Source organism: Dasypus novemcinctus, chromosome 2, assembly GCF_030445035.2.
Source record: "Dasypus novemcinctus isolate mDasNov1 chromosome 2, mDasNov1.1.hap2, whole genome shotgun sequence".
In the NCBI taxonomy this organism is placed as follows: domain Eukaryota; kingdom Metazoa; phylum Chordata; class Mammalia; order Cingulata; family Dasypodidae; genus Dasypus; species Dasypus novemcinctus.
The window spans coordinates 138394938-138420454 of NC_080674.1; the positions used below are offsets into that span (position 1 = coordinate 138394938).

The 25517-nt window shown below is 35.8% G+C and overlaps 1 protein-coding gene across 7 annotated transcripts in view; it reads right to left on the reverse strand.

Annotated features, from left to right (window-relative positions):
* The window catches only part of RAPGEF6 (Rap guanine nucleotide exchange factor 6), a 273773-nt gene that overhangs the window by 20726 nt on the left and 227530 nt on the right, over positions 1-25517 (reverse strand). For 4 of the 7 annotated variants that reach the window (XM_058278054.2, XM_058278041.2, XM_058278087.1 and 1 more), the window contains 5 exons: positions 24826-25066; positions 21149-21532; positions 16225-16436; positions 8946-9069; positions 2941-3161 (listed from right to left, as the gene is read on the reverse strand). In XM_058278054.2, the coding sequence (XP_058134037.1) occupies positions 2941-3161; positions 8946-9069; positions 16225-16436; positions 21149-21532; positions 24826-25066 (1182 nt within the window). Of the gene's footprint in view, positions 1-2940; positions 3162-6857; positions 6882-8945; positions 9070-16224; positions 16437-21148; positions 21533-24825; positions 25067-25517 lie in introns of all 7 variants that reach the window. The other 3 variants (XM_058278050.2, XM_058278030.2, XM_058278080.1) reach the window with 1 other exon arrangement.

Here is a 25517-nt window from a genome sequence, read left to right on the forward strand (position 1 = left end):
GCTTTCAATTCCAGCTGCAGAAAAGCTACTGAGGCGGCTTATGCCTCCAGGGCAGGATGAGCACTGGCCTCTGTGGCATGGAGTGCTCTACTTATGAGTCTTCTCTGCAGGTGGGGAATCTCCTCCTTCCATTTCTTCAAAGATGTTGCAGGATGCTCTTCTGGACTCCTGGAGTCCCCAAACAGAGAGCTCTGGGTAAAGTTTACTGACAGCCCTGTAGCAGGAGCTGACTCTAGAAGCTCCTAATTCTGCTGCCATCTTGCTGGTTCCTATGCTATTCATTTTTACAGACAATAATAATAAAATGTTTGCTTTAAAAACCATCCATAAAAATAAAAGATTACTTTTCTTAAAAGGAATTTCAATTAAGTATTATAAAATGTAACTCTGAAAATTTTTACAGAATAAATTCATTTTACTTCTAAAATAATTCTCAAATTGATTATCTTAATTAGCTCCATCTCTGTTATTTCCCTGAAGAGTAAGCTAACACCTCTTCTATACTGATAAAAAAAGTCCGGTCATTGTATCAATTCTAGCTTCCTTCAAGCTGTACTCCATATAGCAGTGTAGTGACTCTTCCAAAAATGAAAATGATCATTTCACTTCCCTTCCCTAAATGCCCTATACACAGCTTTCCATGACTTATCACTGTACTCATGAAAAAGACCCAAATTCCTAAAACAAGACTCTGCATCATCTAGCATCAGATTGCCTCCCCCTTCCCTTGAACCACATACTTTCCTCTTTTCCCAACCCACACTCTCTGGGTTTCTATTAAATCAGTCTTTCAAAAATTTCCTAGGCCAGAAAGCTCCCCTCCATTTATACATACCTGCTCCATCTTTCAGATGAACTTCCTCACAAACTTCAGGGCATCCCTCCTCCTCCCTAATATCCCACGCCCTGTAGTGACTAGATCAGACACCCTGTTTATATTCTCATGGTATCCCATACATTTCTTTCAAAGCACTGATAATAGTTTGTAACAACACAATTATCTGTGATTAATCAATTAATGTCTGTTTTCTCCACTTTGCTGTAACCAGCAACAGAGGAAGGACAATGCATCATGTTAACTACTATCTCCCTATGCTCCTAGGGACTGACAGAAAACAGGTGCTTAATAGGTAAATTGTTGCAAAAATATACGAAATGTATTTATATGAAATAATAGTAATTATTTTTCTATATACAGGAATCCCAAAGGCAATGTTTTATGAATCAATGATTAGAATATATGAAAATTAATGTCAGGAACTCTGACTTAAGAAACAAAAAGCTGCCTACTTTGTATAAAATCAATACTGTAGTTCAAATGAAAGAACTTCTTTCAGGTACTACTTTTAATCCTTTCATCAGTTATTCAGAGTAGTTTCAACTCAGGTCTAACCTCAGTACTCCACAAACACTTGGTGTTCTCTTAAACACGAAGATAAAGCAAAATCAGCATGTTTAACTTGTCTCAGCATAGCTATAGTAGCTATTATATTTTTATATACTTATATAATAGCTATTATACTTTTATTAGGAAGGTCGATAAAATATTTTAGGTGATAAGAATTAGGGAAAATTTCATAAACATAGAGACTCCTGGGGGCTAATATGCAGTGGCTCAGAAACTAACTGCTAATGCAATCATTTTTGGTTACAGACATGAAACACATTCTTCCTCCTCTCAATACAAGTCAATTTTCTATTTTTATGATATTTTATTTTAATGATTGCTAGAATACAAAGAAAAACATCAAGAGACTACTTCAAATCAAAAAGGAATTTACAGATGAATGCCCCAAACCATACATACACTTACTAGGAAGAACTGAATCTTTTAACAATTAGATGGAAATCAGGTATTCTTTGGGCTTGGGGATAAAACCATTGTTTAACTAAACATGTAAAAATTGATTATGCAATAGAAACCAAATGGGTTCTCAAACCAAATTAAAGGAATATGTACTGAATTAAATTTTCACAAAACCCACTTGAAGAAAGGTCCATAGGTTTTTGTCATCTCAAACCAATACTAAATATGTAGTACCAGATACAGTTTAGTGTTATGAGAAAAAAAAAGCTGGGTGTTGAAGTAAAAAGGTATGCAAATGTGTGTGTGTATGTATAGACACAAAGAAAAAGAGGGAGAGAAGGGGAGGATGATGAGGTAGGTAGGTATATGGTATTTTTCCAGGCTTCAAAATTTTAACCATAAGCCAACGCATACAAGAAATTTCTATGTTCTTGAGTATCCAAAATCAGATTAGGGAACAAAGAAAAGCAGATAGTCAAAACAAAAGATAAAATAAACTTTTACCAGCTGAAAGCAGGAATATTAAACTATGTTTTATTACCACAAGATAATAAAGTCTATATTGAGTTACTTAGGAAAAAATTAAATTTGGTGATTACTCAAAGCAGTCAGATAAATAAGTATATAACTTTGAACTTTAAAACACAGATACATTTTTTTAATTAAAAATTTTTTATGGTTATATATACATATAACATAAAATTTCCTATTTTAAGCACTATCAACTATACAACTTAATGGTTTTTAATTACATTCACCATGTTGTGCTATCATCAACCACCATCCATTACCAAAACTTTTCTGTCACCATACACAGAAGCTCTGTACCCTACCCATTAAACATTAACTCCCCATTCTCCACCCCTTTGCCCTCATAATCTATAACCTACTTTCTGTCCCTATCATTTTGCATCTTCCAGTTATTTCATATTCTACATGATTTTTCAGTCTTTAGTTACAATATATACTGTCTTCATGTGGCTGACACTATTCTTGATATCCTACGTGTGGTAAGAAATTTTCCCAGATACCTCCCAAGTCTATGTAATTATAGTGTCACATGATGTTCAGGGGTAATCAGTAATCTTTTGTGAATGTGGCATACAACTGAAAACTCAGCCATCAGTACTCACAGGTGCCATATGCAGGCTCCCACTGCAATGATATCATCTGGAACTTTTCCTCATCTGTCTCTACATCCAAACTAGAAAGGTACTGCTTTACTTTTCTCGCCATTTGGGCATCCTCGTAGAGCTTCTTAGCATTAAGGAGGGAGCTGCGGCGTGCCCTTTTTTTGTGAGCACCTCCTTGAACATCCAGCATGTTTGAGTTTGTGCTGCCTTGACTCAATGACCTGTAAGTTGAGGGAGATCTCATTAAAGGGCTGTAAAAAAAAGATATAAGTGTGGCATACTGAAGATTAAAAGAATTTTTTTCTGTTAATGTTTTTGCATGCTGATGCAAATGAGTTAAAAGAGGAAGAGCATTAATGAAAAGTAATCTGGTACACTTGGCAATGTTCTGAATGAAGAATATGATTCGGCAAGTGTAGAATTAAAAAATAAGATGACAAGACCACCCTCAACCTCTAGCAAAATATTCCACCAGATCTGTGCCCTGCAATCTATGACACAACTATGGGTAAGTGAAAGCATTCCTCTGGTCTTGGAGGCTATCCCCACTCTGAAGATATGGAAAGGCTTGGGTCAGGACAAGTCCATTCTCTGTCAGATCTCTGCACCAGGGTTCTTCAGCAAGGGAGTTTCTAGAGCAGCTTTGCCTTTCTCTGCTGCTTTGGAGAAGCTATAGCCATCACCATTCCTGTCTTGAGTGGGCCCACTTTGGACATGCTGGCCAATTTTACCAATAACCGTATTTTGTCCAAAATTCAAAGAGATCAAGTTACTAGCTGAGAATAACAGAATCCAAATTTAATTCAGCATAGTCCAAAATTAGAAATACAGTTAAAAAGCTATTCAATGCTTACTCTCATATATGGAATGTGTAGGTGAAAACTGAGTTCTAGGACTGGAGATCTGGGATCTGGGAACTCTCTTGCATTGCCTTTGAATATGATGGAACTGCCAGCTGGGTAGAAATAACCACAACTCAAACAAACTACAGTTTCTCCTAACTCTCACTGGCAAAATTTCTATAACAACTACATCTAGAAACTATGGGAAAGAACAAGTAGAATGCTGTTTGTCTTTTCTAAAGGCCAGCAAGTACAAAGTTCTGGGATGATTTTTTAAAATTTGAAGACAACTGTCATCATAATTATTCCAAAGTAATACAAGTATCTAAGAATGCGGCAAGACATGGGAAAAATACATAACTAATGTAATTTATAGACTATAGTTAAAAATATTGTAATGTCTTTGTAGCAAAAGCAAAGTTGGTATTACATTAATACTAAAGGAAAAAATATGGGTTTGGTTTTGTGAGATATGAATAAGATTAAGAATTTTTTTTCATTAATAAGGGACCTTGACTATGTTATTCAACTAATCTGTGTTCATCTGTGTATCTTTCTGAACACTAGAGGAACAACTGAGGAGGTAGTTGGGATTAGAGGAAATAAAAGTACCTGGACAGAAATTTTTAGGGTTAAATCTTCCATAACGAGATCTGCCTTTTTCTCTTATTTTATTTTTTTGAATTTGAAATAGTTATTAAAAATAATAAAAGTATCTATAGGTTTTCTAAAGTAGCCCTTTATTTACACAAAAAGAATCTAAATACACAGACCACAACCACACGTAATTTTTCTTCAGTGTTCATGCATCCATTTTCAAATAGAACTAAAATCTTACTTTTTTCACTGTAAATTAAGTGAATACAGCTAAAAATTTTCATGGTACTTTTTTTTCTGTTACATATTAAGATTTCTGAAGCTGTGGTGTGCCATACACTTCACGGCAACTTTCAATTGTTACTGGTCAGGCAGAAACTGTGACGTGGTAGTCACCGCTTACGTGACAACAAACCTTGCAGAATGGTTAAGAAAAAAATCCAATGACATCAAAGAATCACTCTATTAACCTCCAGGAACAACATGACTATAAGGAGGTAATGAGTCTGACAAGTTCAACAATGTTCCCAAAACAGGTGTCAAAGGAGTCTAGCTCTAATTCATATGAGAAGGCAACCTAAGAGTCTAGCACCAGTGGCTTTTAGTTCTTTTATGGCTTGTTTTAAGAAATACCGCATCACCAACACACTTGATGGCACAGTGGGCAATATTGTGTGGAATAAAACAGAGATACTGGATGAATTTATAAATGCTTAAGAAGCTGCAGATTCTAAATATAAAGGGCTTTTTAGAAATACCTTAATTTACTTTGCTTACATTTTCTTTTTTAAGTATGCACAATGGTTTTATGTGACAAAAATCCATGCTTAAGTCTAAAAAGCTCTTTTAACAAGCATAAAGTAAAATTCTTAGTGGTAAGAAAGCACTGCAGTGATTTTTCTTAAAGATACATAAAATAATGGTATGTCCAACAATTGACGGTATCTTGGATTCAAAGAAATGCAGTAAAATCAAGTCCTAATATTTAAGAGCAAATTTTAATACAAATATTTAATGATTTTTATCTTAGTTAATATAGAAAAAAGAAGAGAGGTGTCCACAAATTTAGGACACAAAATTCTAATAAATAAAAACACTGTGATATATTACAAAAACGCTACTTCCAAATCAGAAAATGCTCTGATAAAAAATGAAAATACCCAATGTCTGCAAGCATTATACAACACAATCCCAAAGCTGAACAATGAATGTGTTGTTGACATAAGTCATTCATACATCCCAGACACTCACTAGGACATATGATTCAAACATTATTCATAATTTCAAAAGGCTAGGTGTCAGTTTCTATTTGTAGTGATAAGAACCAGAAAAAATGAACACATGAATGTACATATAGAAGAAAACTTATGAGAAGAAGCACGTATCAGGGAAGGGAAAAGAAAACTGAAGGACATTCAAGTTTAGTACACTTCAACAGAAAACAAGACCACAAATAAGACAAGACTCAAGTTAAAGACACTTAGAAAGTGGCTCAGAAAAAATTCTTACGTGTAATAAAAGTATCTAACTTCATGAGTCATTAGTTTTAAAACAGTAACATTCTTCTTATGCAATCCCTTCAACCATTACATTTCTGGGCCTCTTTCTTCATCTAAAAATGAAAGTACTGGATAGATGATTTCTAAGCTCTTTAACATTTTATGATTCTAAAAAGACTCCTATCCAAGTATGAGGAGAGACCAGAACCTAAATGAACAATAAAAGGTGGCGGTTTCTAATTCTATTACAGTTTTAGAGATAAGGGAATCTTTAATCAAAATTGGTAGGAATTTAAAACAAAACTCAAGCAATATTAGAAGTCTCATGTTATCAGTGGATCGGAGATATTAGAACCATTTTCTAGTTCAATTATTTACTAATTCAATTTTATAGTACAGCTTGGATAAAGGTCTTTAAACATTTAATGGAAAATGCAACATTGATAAATAGACCTCTCATCCATTTTTATACATTTATACAATAAATTTATTTTTATAAAATATGACTGCACTTGAATAAAAGAAACTGGCTTTGACTCTGAAATTAGACTACCTAGGTCTGGATCTACCATTAAGATTTTGGGTAACTCAATCTTCACCAATGGAAATAATAACAGTACCTGCCTCAAAGGATGGCTAGATAATTAAATAAGATAATTTATTTAAAGTGCTTAGAACATTGTCTGGCAAGTAAGAAGCACAGAAATATTCCACTATGATCATGATCATGATCTAACTGACCCTGTAAAATTAAAATCCAAAAGGGGTTCATGGGATATCATTAATGGAAAAGTAAAGGAAAAACCAGCTAGTTCTATCACTACTTTCACCTTGTTAGCAAAAGGCATTTATCAGGAATGTAGGTTGACAGGGTTAATAGAACGCATGCTACTTTATGTGCGTGCATTAATGAAAAGGATGCAGTATATGTTAAGAGTTGCACAACCTTCATTCCAATTATGTTCATCTCTACACTTACCCCAGACTCCGCCACCTCTTCTTCCTGTAAGCAAGAGCCACAAACATTGAAGCATGTGTTTGAATAGGAGAGCACAGAAAAAAGACAATAGTTGAGAGTCAGAGAAACTATGCAGACAGAATAGAACAGAAAAATTTTACTAGGAAAAAAATTACAGTTTAAAAGTAAAATGCCTTTAATGGAATGCAAGAGAGTACGAAGAATCATGATATATACTGAAGGTCCTCCAAAATAACGCTATTTGAAAAATACACGTTAGAACCAATTGTATATTTAATATCTAATTTATCTAGAGGCTTATGTTAACAAGTATAAGGAAAAACATTTACTTATTATAAATTTTGAATTCAAAGTTTTTAGGAAAGAAAATTATAAAGGGACACTGTGTATATTTACGGTACTATTTGACTGAATAAAGATTCTATTTTTCAGCCAGCAAACTGGTTACTGTTAAAATAATAGGGGTTACCTTTGTCCATATTAGATAACATGTAACACCAAAATGGACAATTATTTCCTTAATGAAAGATATGTTACTTTAGTACTGTCTGACAAACAAAACTTATGCATGAAAAGTTAACCAAATCTAAAAAATGTTTTAATTCCCCCCATGCCTTATTCTATTTAGTCAAGGCCATTCTCAAGAACATAGCCAGATTTACTCATTTCCTCATCAGTTTTTTTTTCTTTTGCTCATTTCTGAAGCATAGCTGGTACTTAGAGTATTATTAATTGTACTGAAAGGGTCATAAATTCATTATGTTCTCAGGGAATAGGCTGGTAACATATATGAGGAAATGGAGATTCATGTAATACAATGCGGAATTGTTAGGACCACTGTACAGCTTTTAGATATGCAATAATAACAACAAAAAAAAAACCAAACAAACACCCCACAAACCTCTCTCCAGGTTTGATTGGTCTCTAGTTCTTACTATTTTCTGCTTCCACACTTTTGAGAAATGACATCTTATGTCACATGTAGTGATACTCAAAAGGCAAAGTGGGATAGGTAGTGAAGAGGATATTCTGGGCACACCCTCTCCTCCATAATTTGAGGATCTCTAAACTACAGCAACCATGAGATCGACTTACAAAAACAAAGACTTTGGGACAGTGATCAAACAAAACAAAACAAGCAACAACAACAACAAAACAATCTTGACACACTGATTCTGTTTGATTACAAAAACTCCAACTTTCATTTTTAAGAAAAAGTATTTTTGTTTCTTTAGCAGAAAATGTATTTTTTAAACCACAGGAATTTATGTTATCTCTGTAAATTTCATTATGAAAGCTCTTATGTACTGAAGCTAAAACATAAGCCCAGAAGAAAATCAGGCCAAAAATTAAAATCCTAATGTCAGTTTATCTTAAAATTATAAGGATTACTGGGACAGCGTGACTATTCACAGTCTATGAATTTTATAAGTTGAGTAAGCCTTTGTTATTATATTAAAAATGAATTTAAAAAAGCATTCTTAGATGATCAGGTTAATATGGATACAAATAATATTTTTCCATTTTTATTGGAATGATGGTAAATGCTTAAATAGGCAATATCTAAATTATGTCAAGAAGTTACTCTAAGTAACTTCAGAAAAAGGAATATATTTTAGAAAAATGAAGTATGACTTAGAAAAAAAGTAGAAATTTAAAAATATTCAGTGAAAATAAAAGACATATGCAGACTAATACTAGAGATTAGGTTAGAAACCAGATGAAAGCATTGGGGTTCTGTGATAATTTAGATTAGCAGTTTTCTTAAGACTTAAAATTGGTAATATTTGAAAGAATAATAAAAATACAGAAATATCTGTATACTCAGAAAAGTCATATAGAACTAAGGTTGAAATCTTAGCAAACAGTGTGATCACAAGAACAGTATTTAACCATAGAGTTCTGTTTTCTCATGAATAAAAGGAAGGTCAATACTCCCTATCGCTTAGGGTTATTGTGATAAAGGATTTCTTGAGATTGACATGGACAGTACATAATAAATGGCAGATGGTCAACAAGTGATATGATTATTTTTTATAACACTTCGTATACCACTCTGTAAGACTTATACACATTTCAATGCCATACCTCTGTCGGAACATCATAGCTGGGTCCATGTTAGCAGAAGTCATACGAACAACTTGACGGATTTCCTTGGCAATCATTCTTAGCTTTTCAAAATTTACTAAACCATCTACTTTGGAGTCATTTCCTATGGAATTAAAGTAATTTAAAATATTTCAAAATTAAAATATCTATATAAAGGTATCAGAAGTCAAGTTGTTAATCCTGGGGGCATAAATCAGAAACTTTTTTTAGCAAATTGCAACTTTTGTTTATAAGAACTGATAAAAGCATAGATGGCTCAATCCCGCTCCCAGGGACTTATACAATGGGAGGATTCTGTTCTGTATGAGACTTATGATTACAAATTCTAAAGTGATAAACTGATTACATGAATGGCTTCTAAAACCATTATTTTATAGACACATCTATAAAATGTGCAGCCCTTCAAAATAACACTCTAGATTCCCAGCACATTATCAGTCAGGCGCCTACATCTATTTGTTCTTTTGAGAAGCTAAGGTACAGTGCTTGAAAATTTGGCTTTAGCCATGGGTCATAAGTTGTTACCTGTGGGTTCAATTAACCCTGATAACAGTCAAGATTTCTTTGGTTCACAATACTTTTAAAAGAAATTGATAAATGAGCTATCAACATTTTAAAAAGTGAAAGATATCATATGATTGTAAGAATTTCTGACTTCTCTTGTGGAAAAAAATATTCAGGTGAGGTTAGTGGGTCCATTTTCCCAAATGGCAATAACTATAGTTGCAACTAAGAGGTGGTTGCCTCATAGACATGTACACTTTTCAGTTTACCATTCACCTTTCCCATCCAGGTATTTGAATTTACAACCATGACTTTAATTATTAACACATTTTTACTGGTTTCTAAGTTTGACTATTTTTGCTTTTGTTTTGTTAAATAGTTTTCTGGGGGAAAAGTTTATGCAGCTCTCAAAATGACTTACTTTTCTTTCAAGAGATTAGGTATGAGATCAGAATTATCCCTTTTGTTGGCTTATACAGTCCAAACCACAAGGCAAAAATTATGTGTTCAAAGGGCAATCTGATCATCTACAGGAACATTTTTTTACACTTGTTTTTTTTTTTTTCTTTCGATTCTGGGGCCTGGGACTGAAACCCAGGCCTCGTATGTGGGAAGCTGGTGCTCAACCACGGAGTCATGTTGGCTCCCCACATCTGTTTTTAACAGTTATCATGACACCACTTCATTGCCTGCAGCAGCATGAGAAGTGCCTCTAGGGAACTCCAAGACCCTGATTACAAGTTTGAGAATGATATGGTTTGGAAAATGTACAGTGGCCTCCCTTCTCATAGTAAAGAGCACCTATACATGGAACACATGAATTATAACAAAACTTGAAAATGAATTAAGGTGATTTTGGATTGTCATTATCTGTAGCTGTATGCAAGATTTAATCTTCTCTGGAGAAATGGAACATCATCTGAAGCCTCAAATTATTTTTATAATTTTTTATACACAATATCCACTATTGTGATAAAAATAAATAGGGATATCAGGAGAAAGATAAAATGATTGAAATATGAGAGGAAAAAAAGATAACAGAAATGGACCAACAGGGAACTCAGATAATGGAGTTATTAGAGACAGACTTTAAAATAACTATGTTGAATATGTTCAAAGACAAGACTGAGAACTTCGGCAATGAAACTGAAGCTATAAAAAAACACAATTACTGGTCTGGAACTCAGTGATGAACTTAACAGATCAGACATAATTGAAGGGAGAATTAATTAGACAATAGGTCAAAATAAAATATTCAGAATGAGACATGGAGAGCAAAAATGGGAACTACAGAAAAGAGTATGACACAAAGTCACTACAGGAGAGGAAAGTAAAGGGCAGATAAAATATTTGAAGACAAAATAGTTCAGGATTATATAAAAATGATGAAAATATCCAGCTATGGGATTCAAGATGCCATGAGTATACCAAAGAGGATTAAAAAAACCCAAAACAGAAACAAATCCCCTCATCTAGTCATACCATGGCAAAACTAGAGAAAAACAGAGATAAAAAGAAAAAAATCTTAGTAGCAGATATTGAAAAAAGACAGATTTTAGTAAAAGGAACAGAAAATAAAACTGATAGCTGACTTCTCCACATTAAAAATAGAAGTTAGAAGACAACAGAAGTTATCTGAATGTGTTGAAAGAAGATAACCATGAAACAAAAATATTACTTAAGAACAAACATGAAGTAAAGACTTTTTCAGATAAATGAAAACTAAGATGGAGGCTCTAGAAAGCAGGAAGGAGTAAAGAACAACATCAAAAGTAAATATGTAGGTTATTAGAACTAAGAGAGTTCACCAAAGTGGTGGGATACAAGATTAATATGCAAATATCAGCCATGTTTCTATGTACTACTACTGAGCAATCTGAGGAGGAAGTCACAAAAAAATTCCATTTACAATAGTGACTAAAAGAATCAAATACTGGGAAAAGGATGTGGCTTAAGCAGCTGGGTGCCCGCCTACCACATGGGAGGTCCTGGGTTTGGTTCCCAGTGCCTCCTAAAGAAGACAAGCAAGACAGTGAGTTGATGTGACTAGCTGGCATGGTGAGCTGAATCAACAAGAAGATGCAACAAGATGACACAGTATAGAGACACAATGAGGAAACACAATGAGAGAGGTTCTGGGTTTGGTCCCAGGTACCTGCTAAGGAAAAAAAAAAGACGAGCACACAATGAACAGAGAGCAGACAGCAAGTGCAAACAAGGGGTGGGGAGAAATAAATAAAAATAAATAAATCTTAAAAAAAAAAAAGGTGAAGCAGATGTGGCTCAAGGCTTCCATCTACTGTATGGGAGGACCCGGGTTTGATCGTTGGTGCCTCCTGATAAAGGTGTGCCAGGTCTGTGAAGTTAGTGATGCAACAAGATGATGACATAACAAAAGGCAGCAGGGGGGAGTCAAGGTGAGACGTGACAGAAACTAGGAACTGAGGTGGCACAAGTGACAGGGAATCTCTCTCCCACATTGGAGGTCTCCCAGATCAAATCCTGGTGAAGTCTAGAGGAGAAAAGACAAAAAAAACTCAAAAAAAACAAAACCAAAAACAGACACAGAAGATCACACAGCAAATGGACACAGACAGCAAAACAGCAATGTGTGCGTGTGTGTGGGGGGAAGAATCAAATAAACTTAACCGAGGATATAAAGGATCTGTATTCAGAAAATCACACAAAAAAATTGCTAAAAGAAACCAAAGAAGACCCAAATAAATGATAGGACATTCTGTGTTCACGGATTGGAAGACTAAATATTGTTAAGATGTCAATTCTATACAAACTAATTTACAGATTCAACACAATCCCAATAAAAATTCCAACAGCCATTTTTACAGAAAAGGAAAAGCCAATGATCAAATTTATTTGGGAGGGTAAGGGGTCTCGAATAGCCAAAAAGTCTTAAAAAGGAATGAATCTGGAGGACTCCTGTTTCCTGGCTTTAAAGAATATTACTTAGCTATAGTGGTAAAAAGAACATGGTACTGGCATAAAGATAAACATATCGACCAATGGAACTAAATCAAGAATTCAGAAAGAGACAGACCCTCACATCCATGGTCAAGTGATTTTTGACAAGGCTGTGAAACACACCCAGCTGGGTCAGAAAGCCTATTGAACAATGGTGCTCAGAGAACTGGATATTCATAGCTAAAATAAAGAAGGAGGAACACTATATCACACCTTATACAAAAATTAACTCAAAACAGATCAAGGACCTAAATATAAAAGCAACAACCATAAAAATCCTAGAAGAAAATGTAGGATAACATCTTCAAGATCTTGTGGTAGGCAGTAGTTTCTTAAACCTTACACCTAAAGAATGAGCAACAACAACAAACAGAATCAATAAACGGTACCTCCTCAAAAGTAAGCCCTGAAGCAGCAAGATTGACGCAATAAAAAGAGACACAGATTCCTGGTGCCACTGACAAGAATATGAGTGGACACAGAGGAACACACAGTGGATGGACACAGAGAGCAGACAACTGGGGGAGTGAGGAGGGGAGAGAAATAAATAAAAAATAAATCTTTTTTTTAAAAAAAGCAAACACTTTTGTGCTTCAAATGACTTTGTTAAGAAGGTAAAAAGGCAGCCTACACACTGGGAGAAAATTTTCATATCTGATAAGGGTATGTTATATAAAGAGAATATAAAACCCAATGTAAAAAGACAAGCAGGGCAGTGATGTGGCTCAATCAGTTGAGTGCCCGTCTACTACACGGGAGGTCCCGGGTTCGGATCCCAGTGCCTCTTAAAGAAGAGCAGATGCCGTGCCTGTGACAAGATAGATGTTACTCTTGCTGTGATGAGTTAGATGCTGGACCTGCCGCAATGAACTACATGCTGCATCACAAGCCAGCAGATGCTGCAGCCCGTGAGGAGTGCTGGGCACTTGCCTCCCAAGTGGGAGGTAGTGTAAATGTGGAGAAATGGTTAGAGTTGATGGTAATACATTTTAATTAATATATTCAACACTGCTGATTTCATTTATAAATGTGATTGTGGCTGAAAGGGGTCATCTGGGGAGGTTAATGTCACTTGAAAGAAAGCTAAAGGATAATGTAATGACTGTATAAAATAGTGATTTTGGTGGTAGAGAATGACCGTGCTTTATTGTACAAATAAGAAGGCTCCTCTATTACAAGCTGTTAAGAATATGGACATATATGGGAAAATATAACTAATGTAACCTATAGACTGTAATTACTATAATCAGTAATACAATTTTATAGCAATGGCAAAAAAAGCTACTATATAATATAAAAGGGTAGGGAATTTTTCCTTTAGGAATAACAAAAATGTTCTGAAATGGGCTGAGCTAATGACAGCACAAATCTGATGAAATTCAGAGTTAGTGAGTGTAAACTCTGGATGGACTGAATATGGCAAGGGACCATGTAACACAGCGAATCCCGTGGTGAATGATGGACTACACCTAACAGTACAAACAGGAGAACATTTTCTCATGAACTATAAAAAATATACAATACTCATACATGGAGTTACTAACAGGATGGTTTTTGGGAAAAATACACCAAACATAAGCTATAGGCAACAGATAACAGTGATATTATAGCAATGTTCTTTCATAATTTGAAACAAATGTATCACAACAATGTATGGTGTTAGTGGTGGGGCAATGTGTGGGAATCCTGTATGGTATGCATGATTGTATTTGTTAACTTACAACTTCTTGGGAAAAAAAAAATGAAAAAATGAAAAAAAGGTAAACATATGGGTAAGGCTAAATAATAATAACACTGACTTTACTAAGCATCTGTAATTTATTGTGGGATTTAAAGACATGGAAATAAATAGATATAAATTGGGTAGGTAAATGGTATTTAAGTGTTTTAAGTTCCTTGCATTGCATGACAAAACAAAGTACCAATAAGCTTAAACTGATTAATATTAACAAATATGCATGTTAGAATAGCTAGGATCATGTTAGAAAAACAGTAAAATAGTGTATATCTACCAAGTTAATTGAGTAGGAAAAATAACTTACTAAAAAATCTGTTCAGGAAGAGATAAACCATATTGAAGATCAATAAACTAGGCTTTTAAAATTAAGAACCTCTGTTCATTAAAAGATAACCATTGGGAAGTGGATTTGGCTCAACGGATAGAGTGTCTGCCTACCACATGGGAGGTCCAGGGTTCAAACCCAGGGATTCCTGGCCCGTGTGTTGAGTTGGCCCACGTGCAGTGCTGATGCGCGCAAGGAGTGCTGTGCCATGCAGGGGTGTAGGGGAGCCCCACATGCAAGGAGTGCGCCCTGTAAGGAGAGCCGCCCAGCGTGAAAAAAGTGCAGCCTGCCCAGGGGTAGCGCCACACACACAGAGAGCTGACATAGCAAGGTGATGCAACAAAAAGAAACACAGATTCCCGGTGCCACTGGCAAGAACACAAGCGGACACAGAAGAACACACAGCAAATGGACACAGAGAGCAGACAACTGGCGGGGGGGGGGGGGGGGGAAGGGGAGAGAAATAAAAAAAATAAATCTTTAAAAAAAAAGAAAGAAAAGATAACCATTAAGAATTATAGGGAAGAAACTTGAACTTCTTCACAAGAAGACTAACAAATATATATAAAAGAGTTCTGGACCTCATTATATCAAGGAAATGCACTTGAGAACCATAATAGGATAGAATAACATACCTATTCAAGAAGAAAAACATAAAAAGACTAATTTTACCATGTATGGTGTGGGTGAAAATAATGAAAACTCTAATAACATTGCCAATGTTCAACTTTATTAGGTAATAACAAACTGTTTTCTAAAGTTGATTATACTAATATCAGGATCCAGAAATTTCACCCTGAATATAGCATGGAGGATCTAATGTTGATCAAAATAAGCTGGAAAACCAAAAAATATATACCCTGTGATTCTATTTATATAAATTTCAAGAGCTGGCTAAATCAAACCATGATATTAGAAGTCAGGATGGTACTTATAGCAGTTTGATACTGTTTATGAATTCCAAAAATAGATACTGGATTATGTTTGTGAATTGGTCTGTTCCTTTGGGCATATTAAATTGGATTAGATTCAGAGGTTTTACTTTTACTTGATTAAATTATGATTAAGGCTTTGATTGGGCCATTAGACATAGCAGAGGCTCCAGGAAGATAGATGAGCTGTTTGCCTGACAGTTTACAGCTGGTCTTGAGGAGAGAGCAGAGCAGTTAAGCCTGGAGAGTAATGAACCTCAGGAGAGAGATGAGACTTATTCCAGCCTATAGCTGATACTGGAAGAAGCTGGGATCATGGAGCCTGAAGAGGAAGAGGAAGCCTGAACCCTTGCAGACGTTGGCAGCCATCTTGCTTCAATACGTGGCGACAGACTTTGGAGAAGGAAGTAACTTTGGCATTATGGTAACTGTAAGCTTCTACTCGAAATAAATACCCTTCATAAAAGCCAACAGATTTCTTGTATTTTGCATCAGCACCACTTTGACTCACTAATATAGTAGTTACCCTTGGGGAAGAGAGTGAGTATAGTAATTGGGAAGGAGTATGGGTGGGGCTTCAGAAATACTAAGACTGTTTTATTTTTGACCTGGGTATTAGTTACAGGAGTGCTTGCTTTGTCATAATTCATTAAGTTATGTTTTGGGTACTTTTCTGCATGTGGGGAAAAAAAAGGGAGTTGAACTGAAAATATAATAAATCACAATTCCATAGAATTAACTGAAGTTAAAAATGAGAATTTTCAAATAATTTTAAAATACCTTCATGTAGGAATGTCATATCCTTCTTGACAACAGGGAAGAGTGGAATAATTGGAGGCTGCATGCTTTGACTACTAAGAATATTTCGATACTTTGCCATGTTTCTAGATGGATCAAAAAGGTCTTGTAGATCTTGAAGGTGTTTCTCATACTTGCTTGGTAACTTTTCCCAAGTACCTCTTAGTCGTGCTACAGGTGCCAGGTTCAAGCCACTGACAAAGATGAGAAAAATGAGAATAAAAACATTAGAGAGACTTGGAGGGTAGGGGGAAGTCAAATCATAAAGTATGTTTACCAAGTTTCATTTAGAAAGCTAAAAATATGCAGGGATACTGTTGAAATAACCATAATGCATTACTACAAATAATTTAAAGGAATTCTTTGATCTTAAAGCAGGGAGAGCTTCTTTCAGAAGAACTGTATTACTTGCATATGGTTATACATTTATAGTCTTTATTTTCTATTTACCATGTAAGTAAAAATACAGTAACTCTGTAACATAGATATTGAACTTAAAGTATTTTTCAGTATGACAATGCTTTTCTTAAATCCAGAAATAAATCACTTTATGGAGATATAACATATTTAAAAGTAATTTAAGTAATGGGGTGCTCAAATGTTAAATATTTCAGGCAAGTTCTGGGGCTGATGCAGTCTTTTTCCTCTGAGATTTTGTTCACTTATGTCTCAGATTCCACACTTCCATATGCCGAAGTTCTACTTTTGTCTCCCAAGACTCCATATAGTCAATGTTAATAAAATAAAAAGCTTGGTGCAGCAATGAAATACGGCAAGGGGAAGAAGCTGAAAAAATTATCCAGCATAATATGAACAACTGTATGCCAACAAATTGAGATAAGATAGATGAAATGGACAAATTCTTAGAAATATACAAACTACTTACACTGATTCAAGGAAAAAAACAGAAGATCTCAACAAATAACAAGAGATTGAATCAGTCATCAAAAACTTCCCCAAAAAGAAAAGCTCAGGACCAGATGGCTTCACTGGTGAATTTTATCAAACATTCAAAAAAGAACTAACACCAATACTGCTCAAACTCTTCCAAAAAATTGAAGAGGAGGGAGCACTCCCAACTCATTCTTATGAGGTTAACATCACCCTCATACCAAAGTCAGATAAAGATAGCACAAGAAAAGAAAATTACAGACCAATATTATCCCTTATGAATATGCAGGCAAAAATCCTTAACAAAATATTAGCAAACCAAATTCAACAGCACATTAAAAGAATTTATACCATGGTCAAGTGGGATTTAATCCAGGTATGCAAAGGTGGTTCAACATAAGAAGATCAAGTAATGTAATACACCACATTAATAGAAAGAAGGGAAAAACAATGTGATTATCTCAACCTATACAGAAAGGGTATTTGACAAAATTCATAAAAATACATAAAATATTAGGAATAGAAGGAAAGTTCCTCAACATGATAAATGGTATATATGAAAATTCCACCATTAATATCACACTCAATGGTGAAAGACTGAAAGCTTCTTCCCTAAGATCAGGAACAAGAGAAGAATGCCGACTGTTGCCAGTGATATTCAACATTGTACTGGAAAATTTAGGCAGAGCACAATCAGGCAAAAATGAAATAAAATGCAACCAATTGGAAAGAAAGAAGTAAAAATTTCTCTATCTGCAGAAGACATGATCCTACACATTATAAAATCCTGAAAAGTCCACACTAAAGCTACTAGAGCTAATGAATGAATTCAGCAAAATGGCAGGGTACAAGATCAACACTCCAGTATCAGTAGTGTTTCTATATAATTATTAAAAAACAATCTGAAGAGGAAATCAAGAAAAATTCAATTTACAATAGCAACTAAAAGAAGCAAATATGTAGGAATAAATTTATCAAGGATGTAAAGGACTTGTACATGGAAAATCACAAATCATTGCTAAAAGAAATAAAAAACCTAAATAAATGGAAGGACATTATGTGTTCATGCATTGGAAGACTAAATATTGTTAAGATTGTTGCCCAAAGCAATTTATAGATTAAACAAAATCCTCAAACAACATTCTAACAGTCTTTTTTGCAGAAATGGAAAAGACAACCATCAAATTTATATGGGGGAAGCTGATGTGGCTCATGCAGTTGAGCTCCCACCTACCACATGGGTGGTCCTGGGTTCAATTTTTGGTGCTTCCTGGAGAAGACAAACAAGACAGCAAGTTGGCACGATGGGCTAGTGTGGTGAGCTGATGCAACAAGATGATGCAACAAGGAGACACAAAGAAGAAAGACAATGAGAGACACAACAAAGCAGGGTGTGAAGGTGGCTCAAGTGATCGAGCACCTCTCTCTTCCACAAAAGAGGTCTCAGGTTCGGTTACCAGTGCCTCCTAAAGAGAAGATGAGCAGACAGCGAGTATAAACAATGGGGCGGGGTGTGTGTGTGTGTGTGTGTGTAAATAAATGAAAATAAGTCTTAAAAATAAAGGTATATGGAAGTGCAAAGGGTACTGAATAGCCAAAACCACGTTGAAAAAGAAGAAAGTTGGATGAATCACACTAACAGCACAGTACTGGCCCAAGGATAGACATATAGACCAATGGAATCAAACTGAGAGTTTGAAAATTATCCTTCACATAGAGCCAAATGATTTTTGACAAGGTTGCCAAGTCCATTCAATTGGGAAAGAAAAGTCTCTTCAACAAATGGTGCTGGGAATACTGAATCTCCATTTGCAAAAGAATGAAGGTAGAACTCTACTACCTCACGCCATATACAAAACCAACTCAAAATGGATCAAGACATAAATATAAGAACTAGAACTATAAAATGTAGGGAAGCATCTTCAGGACCTTGTGTTGGCCATAGTTTCTTAGGTTTATAACAAAAGCATGAGAAAAAAAAAAGATAAATGGTACATTAAAATGAAAAACTTTTGTACATAAAAGGACTTCATTGTGAAAATATTTGGAAACCACAAACGTGATAAGGGTTTAATATACCCATAAAGAAACCCCACAACTCAGCAACAAAAAGACAAACAACCCAACTCTAATATGGTCAAAAGACTTGAATAGATTTTTCTTCAAAGAAGATATATAAATGGTCAAAAACACATGAAAAGATGTCAACATAGGGAAATGTAAATCAAAACGACGATGAGATACCATTTCAAAACTACTAGAGGATCTGGCTCAACTGATGGAGTGTCTGCCTACCATGTGGGAGGTATAGGGTTCAAACCCAGGGCCTCCTGACCCGTGTGGTGATTTGACCTACACGCAGTGCTGCCATGTGCAAGGAGTGCCATGCCATGCAGGGGTGTCCCCCACGTAGGGGTGTCCCCCATGCAAGGAGTGCGCCCTGCAAAGAGAGCCGCCCCACATGAAAAGCATAGCCCGCCTGGGGGGTGGTGGCGCACAGACGGAGAGCTGTTGCAGCAAGATAACACAACAAAAAGAGACACAGGGGAAGCAGATTTGGGCCAATGGATAGGGCATCCGCCTACCACATGGGAGGTCTGTGGTTCAAACCCTGGGCCTCCTTGACTCGTGTGGAGCTGGCCCATGCACAGTGCTGACACGCTCAAGGAGTGCCCTGCTACGCAGGGGTGTCCCCCATGTAAGGGAGCCCCACGCACAAGGAATGCGCCCCGTAAGGAGAGCCACCCAGTGCGAAAGAAAGTGCAGCCTGCCCAAGAATGGCACCGCACACACAGAGAGCTGACACAAGATGCAACAAAAGGAAACACAGATTCCCGGTGCTGCTGATAAAGATAGAAGCAGTCACAGAAGAACACACAGCAAATGGACACAGAGAGCAGACAACTGGGCAGGGGGGGAAGGAGAGAAGTAAGTTAAAAAAAAAAAAAAAGAGACACAGATGCCTGTGCCACCTGATGAGAATACAAGTGGACACAAGAGAGCAGACAATGGGGGGAGGGGGAGTGGGGGAAGGAGAGAGAAATAAAAATAAATCTCTAAGAAAAAAAGAAAACTACTAAAATGCCTATTATCTCTTTTTGCAGATGATGTGATCTTCTATACAGAGATTCTAAGGAATCTATTTTAACAAACTAGAATGAATAAATGAGCTCAGAAAGGTTGCAGAATACAAGATCAATATGCAAAAACCAATTCAATTTCATTTGTATAGCTTGCAATGAGTAATCAAAAGAGGAAATTAAGAAAATCAATGAATTTACAGTATCACTCCAAAGAACAAAATATCCAGAAATTAATTTAACCAAGTAGGTGAAATATTCGTATAGTTAACAGCTATAAAACATTGCTGAAAGAAATTAAAGAAGATATAAATATATGGAAAGACAGCCTATGTTCATGAATTAGAAGACTTAATATTGTTAAGATGACAATACTACCCAAAGCAAATGGAAAAGGCGATCCTCAAAATTCATATGGAATGGCAGGAGGCCCTGAATAGCCAAAATAATACTGAAAAAGAACACAGATGGACTTCCCAATTTCAAAACTTACTAAGTCACAGTAATCAAAATTTGTGATACTGGCATAAGAATAGACGAATAAAACAAGGAAATAAAGCTGAGAGTCCAGAAATAAACCCATATAGCTATGGCCAATTCAGTAATTGGACTGACTAATTCAAAGAGGAAAGAATAGTCTCTTCAACAAATGATCCTGGAGCAACTGGATATCACATCCAGAAGAATGAAACTGGATGTCTACCTTAGACCATATACAAAAATTGCCTCAAAATGGATCAACCACCTAAATATAAGAGCTAAAACTCTAAGACGCTTAGAAGAAAATACAGAGGCGTACCTACTGACCTTGGATTTACTAGTGAATTCTTAGCAATGATAACAAAAGCATGAGCAACAAAGGAAAAATACAGCTTTGTGTCTAATATCATGACCAAACCACATACAGCTATTTGACCTACTTTGTATAAACTTACCTTATTATTGCAAACATGGAATTGAAGTTCTTACATTCACGGCAGTGAAGTGCAATTTTAATAAAATGTTTAATAATCTTCATTCGTTTGAGCTGATTGGATTCCGTTAAAATCTCTGAGGCAACCCAGAATGTTTCTTGGTTTACAATGTCCTCAAACTCTTTTAAGTGAGTATTTCCTGTTATAGAATCTAATTTAAAAAGGTCATCAATATATTCAGTAGGCTCAATATTTCGAAATAAATCAAAGTCTCGCATTGACAACTGAGTGGCAATCTCAATGGTACTGAGCTGCAGCATGGACAGTTGGCTTTCTTTAAGTAGCTCTTGAGCATCTTCATCTGAACATAAGGTTTCTGTTTCCATGTTATTTTTCAAGTAGTACCTAAAAAAGAAAAATAGTTTATATAAGCAATTTCACTTTTATGAGTACTTTCCCTCGGTAAATTGTTGTCAAAATATAAATTTTCATTTTACTATTAATAACTTTGTACCAAAAACATTAGATTATTTACTTACAAAAGCAATGGAAAAATGAGCATTTTAAATATGAATTTTAAAGAAGTTATCATTTTTTCTTGCCATTTGTCATCTATTATTTTAACGAGTAAAAATAATACTGATTATGCCATGAATTTAATGATTTAGAAAACTACTCATTGTGTGTGAGCAAGCACATGTGTATAATCTTGAGAATAAAAATCTCTATGAGGGCAAGGCTAGAACCTAAAATAGTATCTGACACATAACTGGTACAATATAAATATATGTTCATGTATGGAATGAATTCTGAGTAAGGAAAAACAAACCCCTCTATCATTACTGTTTATACTTCTATGCAGAAGCTAATGCTGACCTCATTTCTTTCTTTTTCTCTAAAGCACCTATAGAAGAAAATAATGAAACACATAGAGAAGGGAAACTTCACTAAAGGATTCTCCCTTGTTAAAAACAATCCCCCAGGAAACGGACTTGGCCCAGTGGTTAGGGCGTCCGTCTACCACATGGGAGGTCCATGGTTCAAACCCCGGGCCTCCTTGACCCATGTGGAGCTGGCCCACGCGCAGTGCTGATGCGCGCAAGGAGTGCTGTGCCACGCAAGGGTGTCCCCCGCGTAGGGGAGCCCCACGTGCAAGGAGTGCACCCATGAGGAGAGCTGCCCAGCGCGAAAGAAAGAGCAGCCTGCCCAGGAATGGCGCTGCCCACACTTCCCATGCCGCTGACGACAACAGAAGTGGACAAAGAAACAAGACGCAGCAAATAGACACAGAGAACAGACAACCAGGGGAAGAGGGGGATTAAATAAATAAATAAATCTTAAAAAAAAACCCAAAAACAAAACAACCCCCCATTCCAGCAAATGGCATTGAGCAGCAACCATACAAAAGACCTGAATTTTCTTTTCTTCATATACATTAACAATTTTATGGTACTTAAAATCTAAGATATGGGCCTAATGTATTTACAGGTGGGAAACATCTTGTATAGTAGAGAAAAGAGGTAACATACTACATTGCATGGAGCTTTTACTTCATGAAATGGTTCCTTCTGATATACAACTTGACCTATACTGTATCTAAGTTAGCATCTACATACTTTATAGTTCAAGGAACCATAACTTTTTTCCTCCTACCTTTACACTGTTGACATGCTCAAGATATTGCCGTAATAATGATGTTGAGAATCACTATGCTACAGACAATAAAATTATTTCTAACACTTACTTTATTATTTCATTTATCCTTTTGATATCCCTATGAAGTAGGTTCTATTATTATCACCCCATTTTATAGATGAAGAAATTTAGGCAGAGAAACTAAAGAACTGTCCAAGATCACAGAGTCAGAATTGGGATTTAAATATGGATAGTTTGGCTCCAGGGTCCATATTCTTAACCACTATGTGCAGGCCAGCAAAGCTGAGGTTGCTTTCTCTTCACAATAACCGTGATGGCTAGTGGGACTGTTTGAAGTTCTTTTATAATTCCCCAAAAGGAAAAGATTATGTTCTTGAACTAATCCATTGTGGTGGGTGTAGAGCCATTAAAATTTTTTAAAAAAAGTCTAGAACACATACATAACCTAAAAAATTCCCCTTTTAAGCATTCAAATATATAATTTGCTGTTGTTTATTACATTCATAATGTTGTGCTACCATCACCACCATCCATTCTCAAACTTTTAAACTCCCCATCCTCTACCCCTAAGGTGGCCTGAGAAACTTTATTCTAGTTTCTGACTCTATAAATCATGAAAATCTCTTTTTCAAAGGTGGTGAACTGGTTCTTTTGTTTTTGCTGTTTGCCTTTCACACTCTTATCAGGTCTTTCCCCAAATGTGGGTCGTGAACGCAGCTCCCACCCCATGTACCTTTCTTTTCCCCATCAAGTGAAAGAAATTCTGAGATAGCTTTAGTGTTCCTTTTTTACAAAATCAAAACATTGGCTATTTTTCTGGACTTCAAACTACTTTTCCTACTAATTTGAAGACTGCTTTGCTCCATGCTTTGGTGGTTTTCCAAACACTGGCAGGCACCAACACATTTCTCTCTGCAGAAAGCTGCTGCAGATGTGGGAATTGGACATTGTAGCCAGAGGAAGGAGGTATGCTGCCCAACTCCTGAGGGTATAGAGCCCTTTTGATTGGACTATGTCAGTGAGGTGTGACTCACGTTGGGTCTCCACCCTCTCACTGGAGCTTTATATAAACAGAGACACAGAGAAAGGAAGCTGCCATTTTTGACCCTGCCATGTGAGAGAGCCTCGAGGATCACTAGCAGTCAAAATTTAAGCATGAAGATCCCAAGAGGCTGGGTCCATAGAGCACCTCAAGGCTGTAGAGACAAGTCATATGCCTGATTGCCTAAAGCTGGGCTCTGGAGATGATAAGCTTGGAGGGGAAGGCAGGGACCTCCGCAGAGATCAGCTGCCATGCTGCTTTGTCATGTGGCAGGATGCCAGGATCATCAGTAGCTGACCTTAGTGAGAAAGCATCTCTACTGATACTTTGATTTTAACATTTCATGGCCTTGGAACTGTATCCTTTCACCCTAAATAAAATTTCCATTATAAAAGCCTACCCATTTTTGTTATTTTGTATTGGAAGCCCTCTGGCAAACTTAGTATTTTAAGGTTCCCAGGGATGTCTACACATGAAATTGGGCTCACTAAAAAAGATTAAAATTATTCTCAGAAAATTACCAGACTAATGAAAAGAACGTATTATTGAAAGAATCTTCTGGTTTAGCAAATGATTTAAAAAAATTAACTTGTGCTGCTTATTCACAGAAGGAAAATTACTTATGAAGAGAACTGTGAAAACCGTGAATGCTTCTGCTCTAAGCACATATTGTTCATATTAAAAACAAATCTATAAATACATACATATAGAAACATTCAACCATATGTATCCCCCCGTTTCCTCATCTATAAAAAGTAGGGATTGGTCTAGATCAGTGGTTCTAATATTTCATTTTTATAGGAGTTATCCCCCCCACTTTGGGGTAATGCTAACACCCTAAGACTGGATTTACATAATCATGGAGACGAGAAAAGCTGGAAAAAAGAACCTACTTTAATTTTAGAGAGAACTCAGTGGTCTTAAACAATGATATTTCTATTTAAAACATCCCTTTTAAAGGGAAATGTTCAAAAACGTATCTACAAATAAGTACATTCACCTCCCATTGAGTTGAATTCTATCAGCTAATTTGGAGAACTGGTCCGGAAGTCTTCTCTGTTTTATGACACCCTCAGGAGTAACAGAAACTTCACAGAGAGAATATGTATCGGATGCACCAGTCAAACCAAATTCATGAACAGCATGACAAACTACTTCTTTAGCCGTAGTGTCTTTACTGATGATGATGTAGCAACTTTGTTGATCTGCTTTGAAAACTCTTATAACTTGATCGGGAATATCTATATAAAATAGAAAGACATTCCTGGTTATTTTCAAGAAAATTACCTTTAAACTCTTCAAAGACTAATTTGGAATGCAATGATTTCTCTTTTATTTATACTTCAGGAGGTTAAAAGAAACAGATCAGGTTTGCGTTTACTGATAACTAAAAGATCTATTTTTTTTCAGAAGCCAAAATATGAATAGTTTCCAGAAAACACAATGAAAAAGATAAAAACTGGGATCATACTACACATACGATTTGGAAGCCACATTTTCTTTCATTTCATATACCACAAGGAGTTTTGAGGACATTTAGTATTCTCCTAAAAACAAGTTTTAATGGAAGCATATTACCATAATATGTATTTTATATATCTGAATTATTCAATTCCCTAATGCTAGACATTTAGGTTGCTTATCATTTTCCTTTATTATAAATAACATTATGATAAAGACCCCTATAAAGCA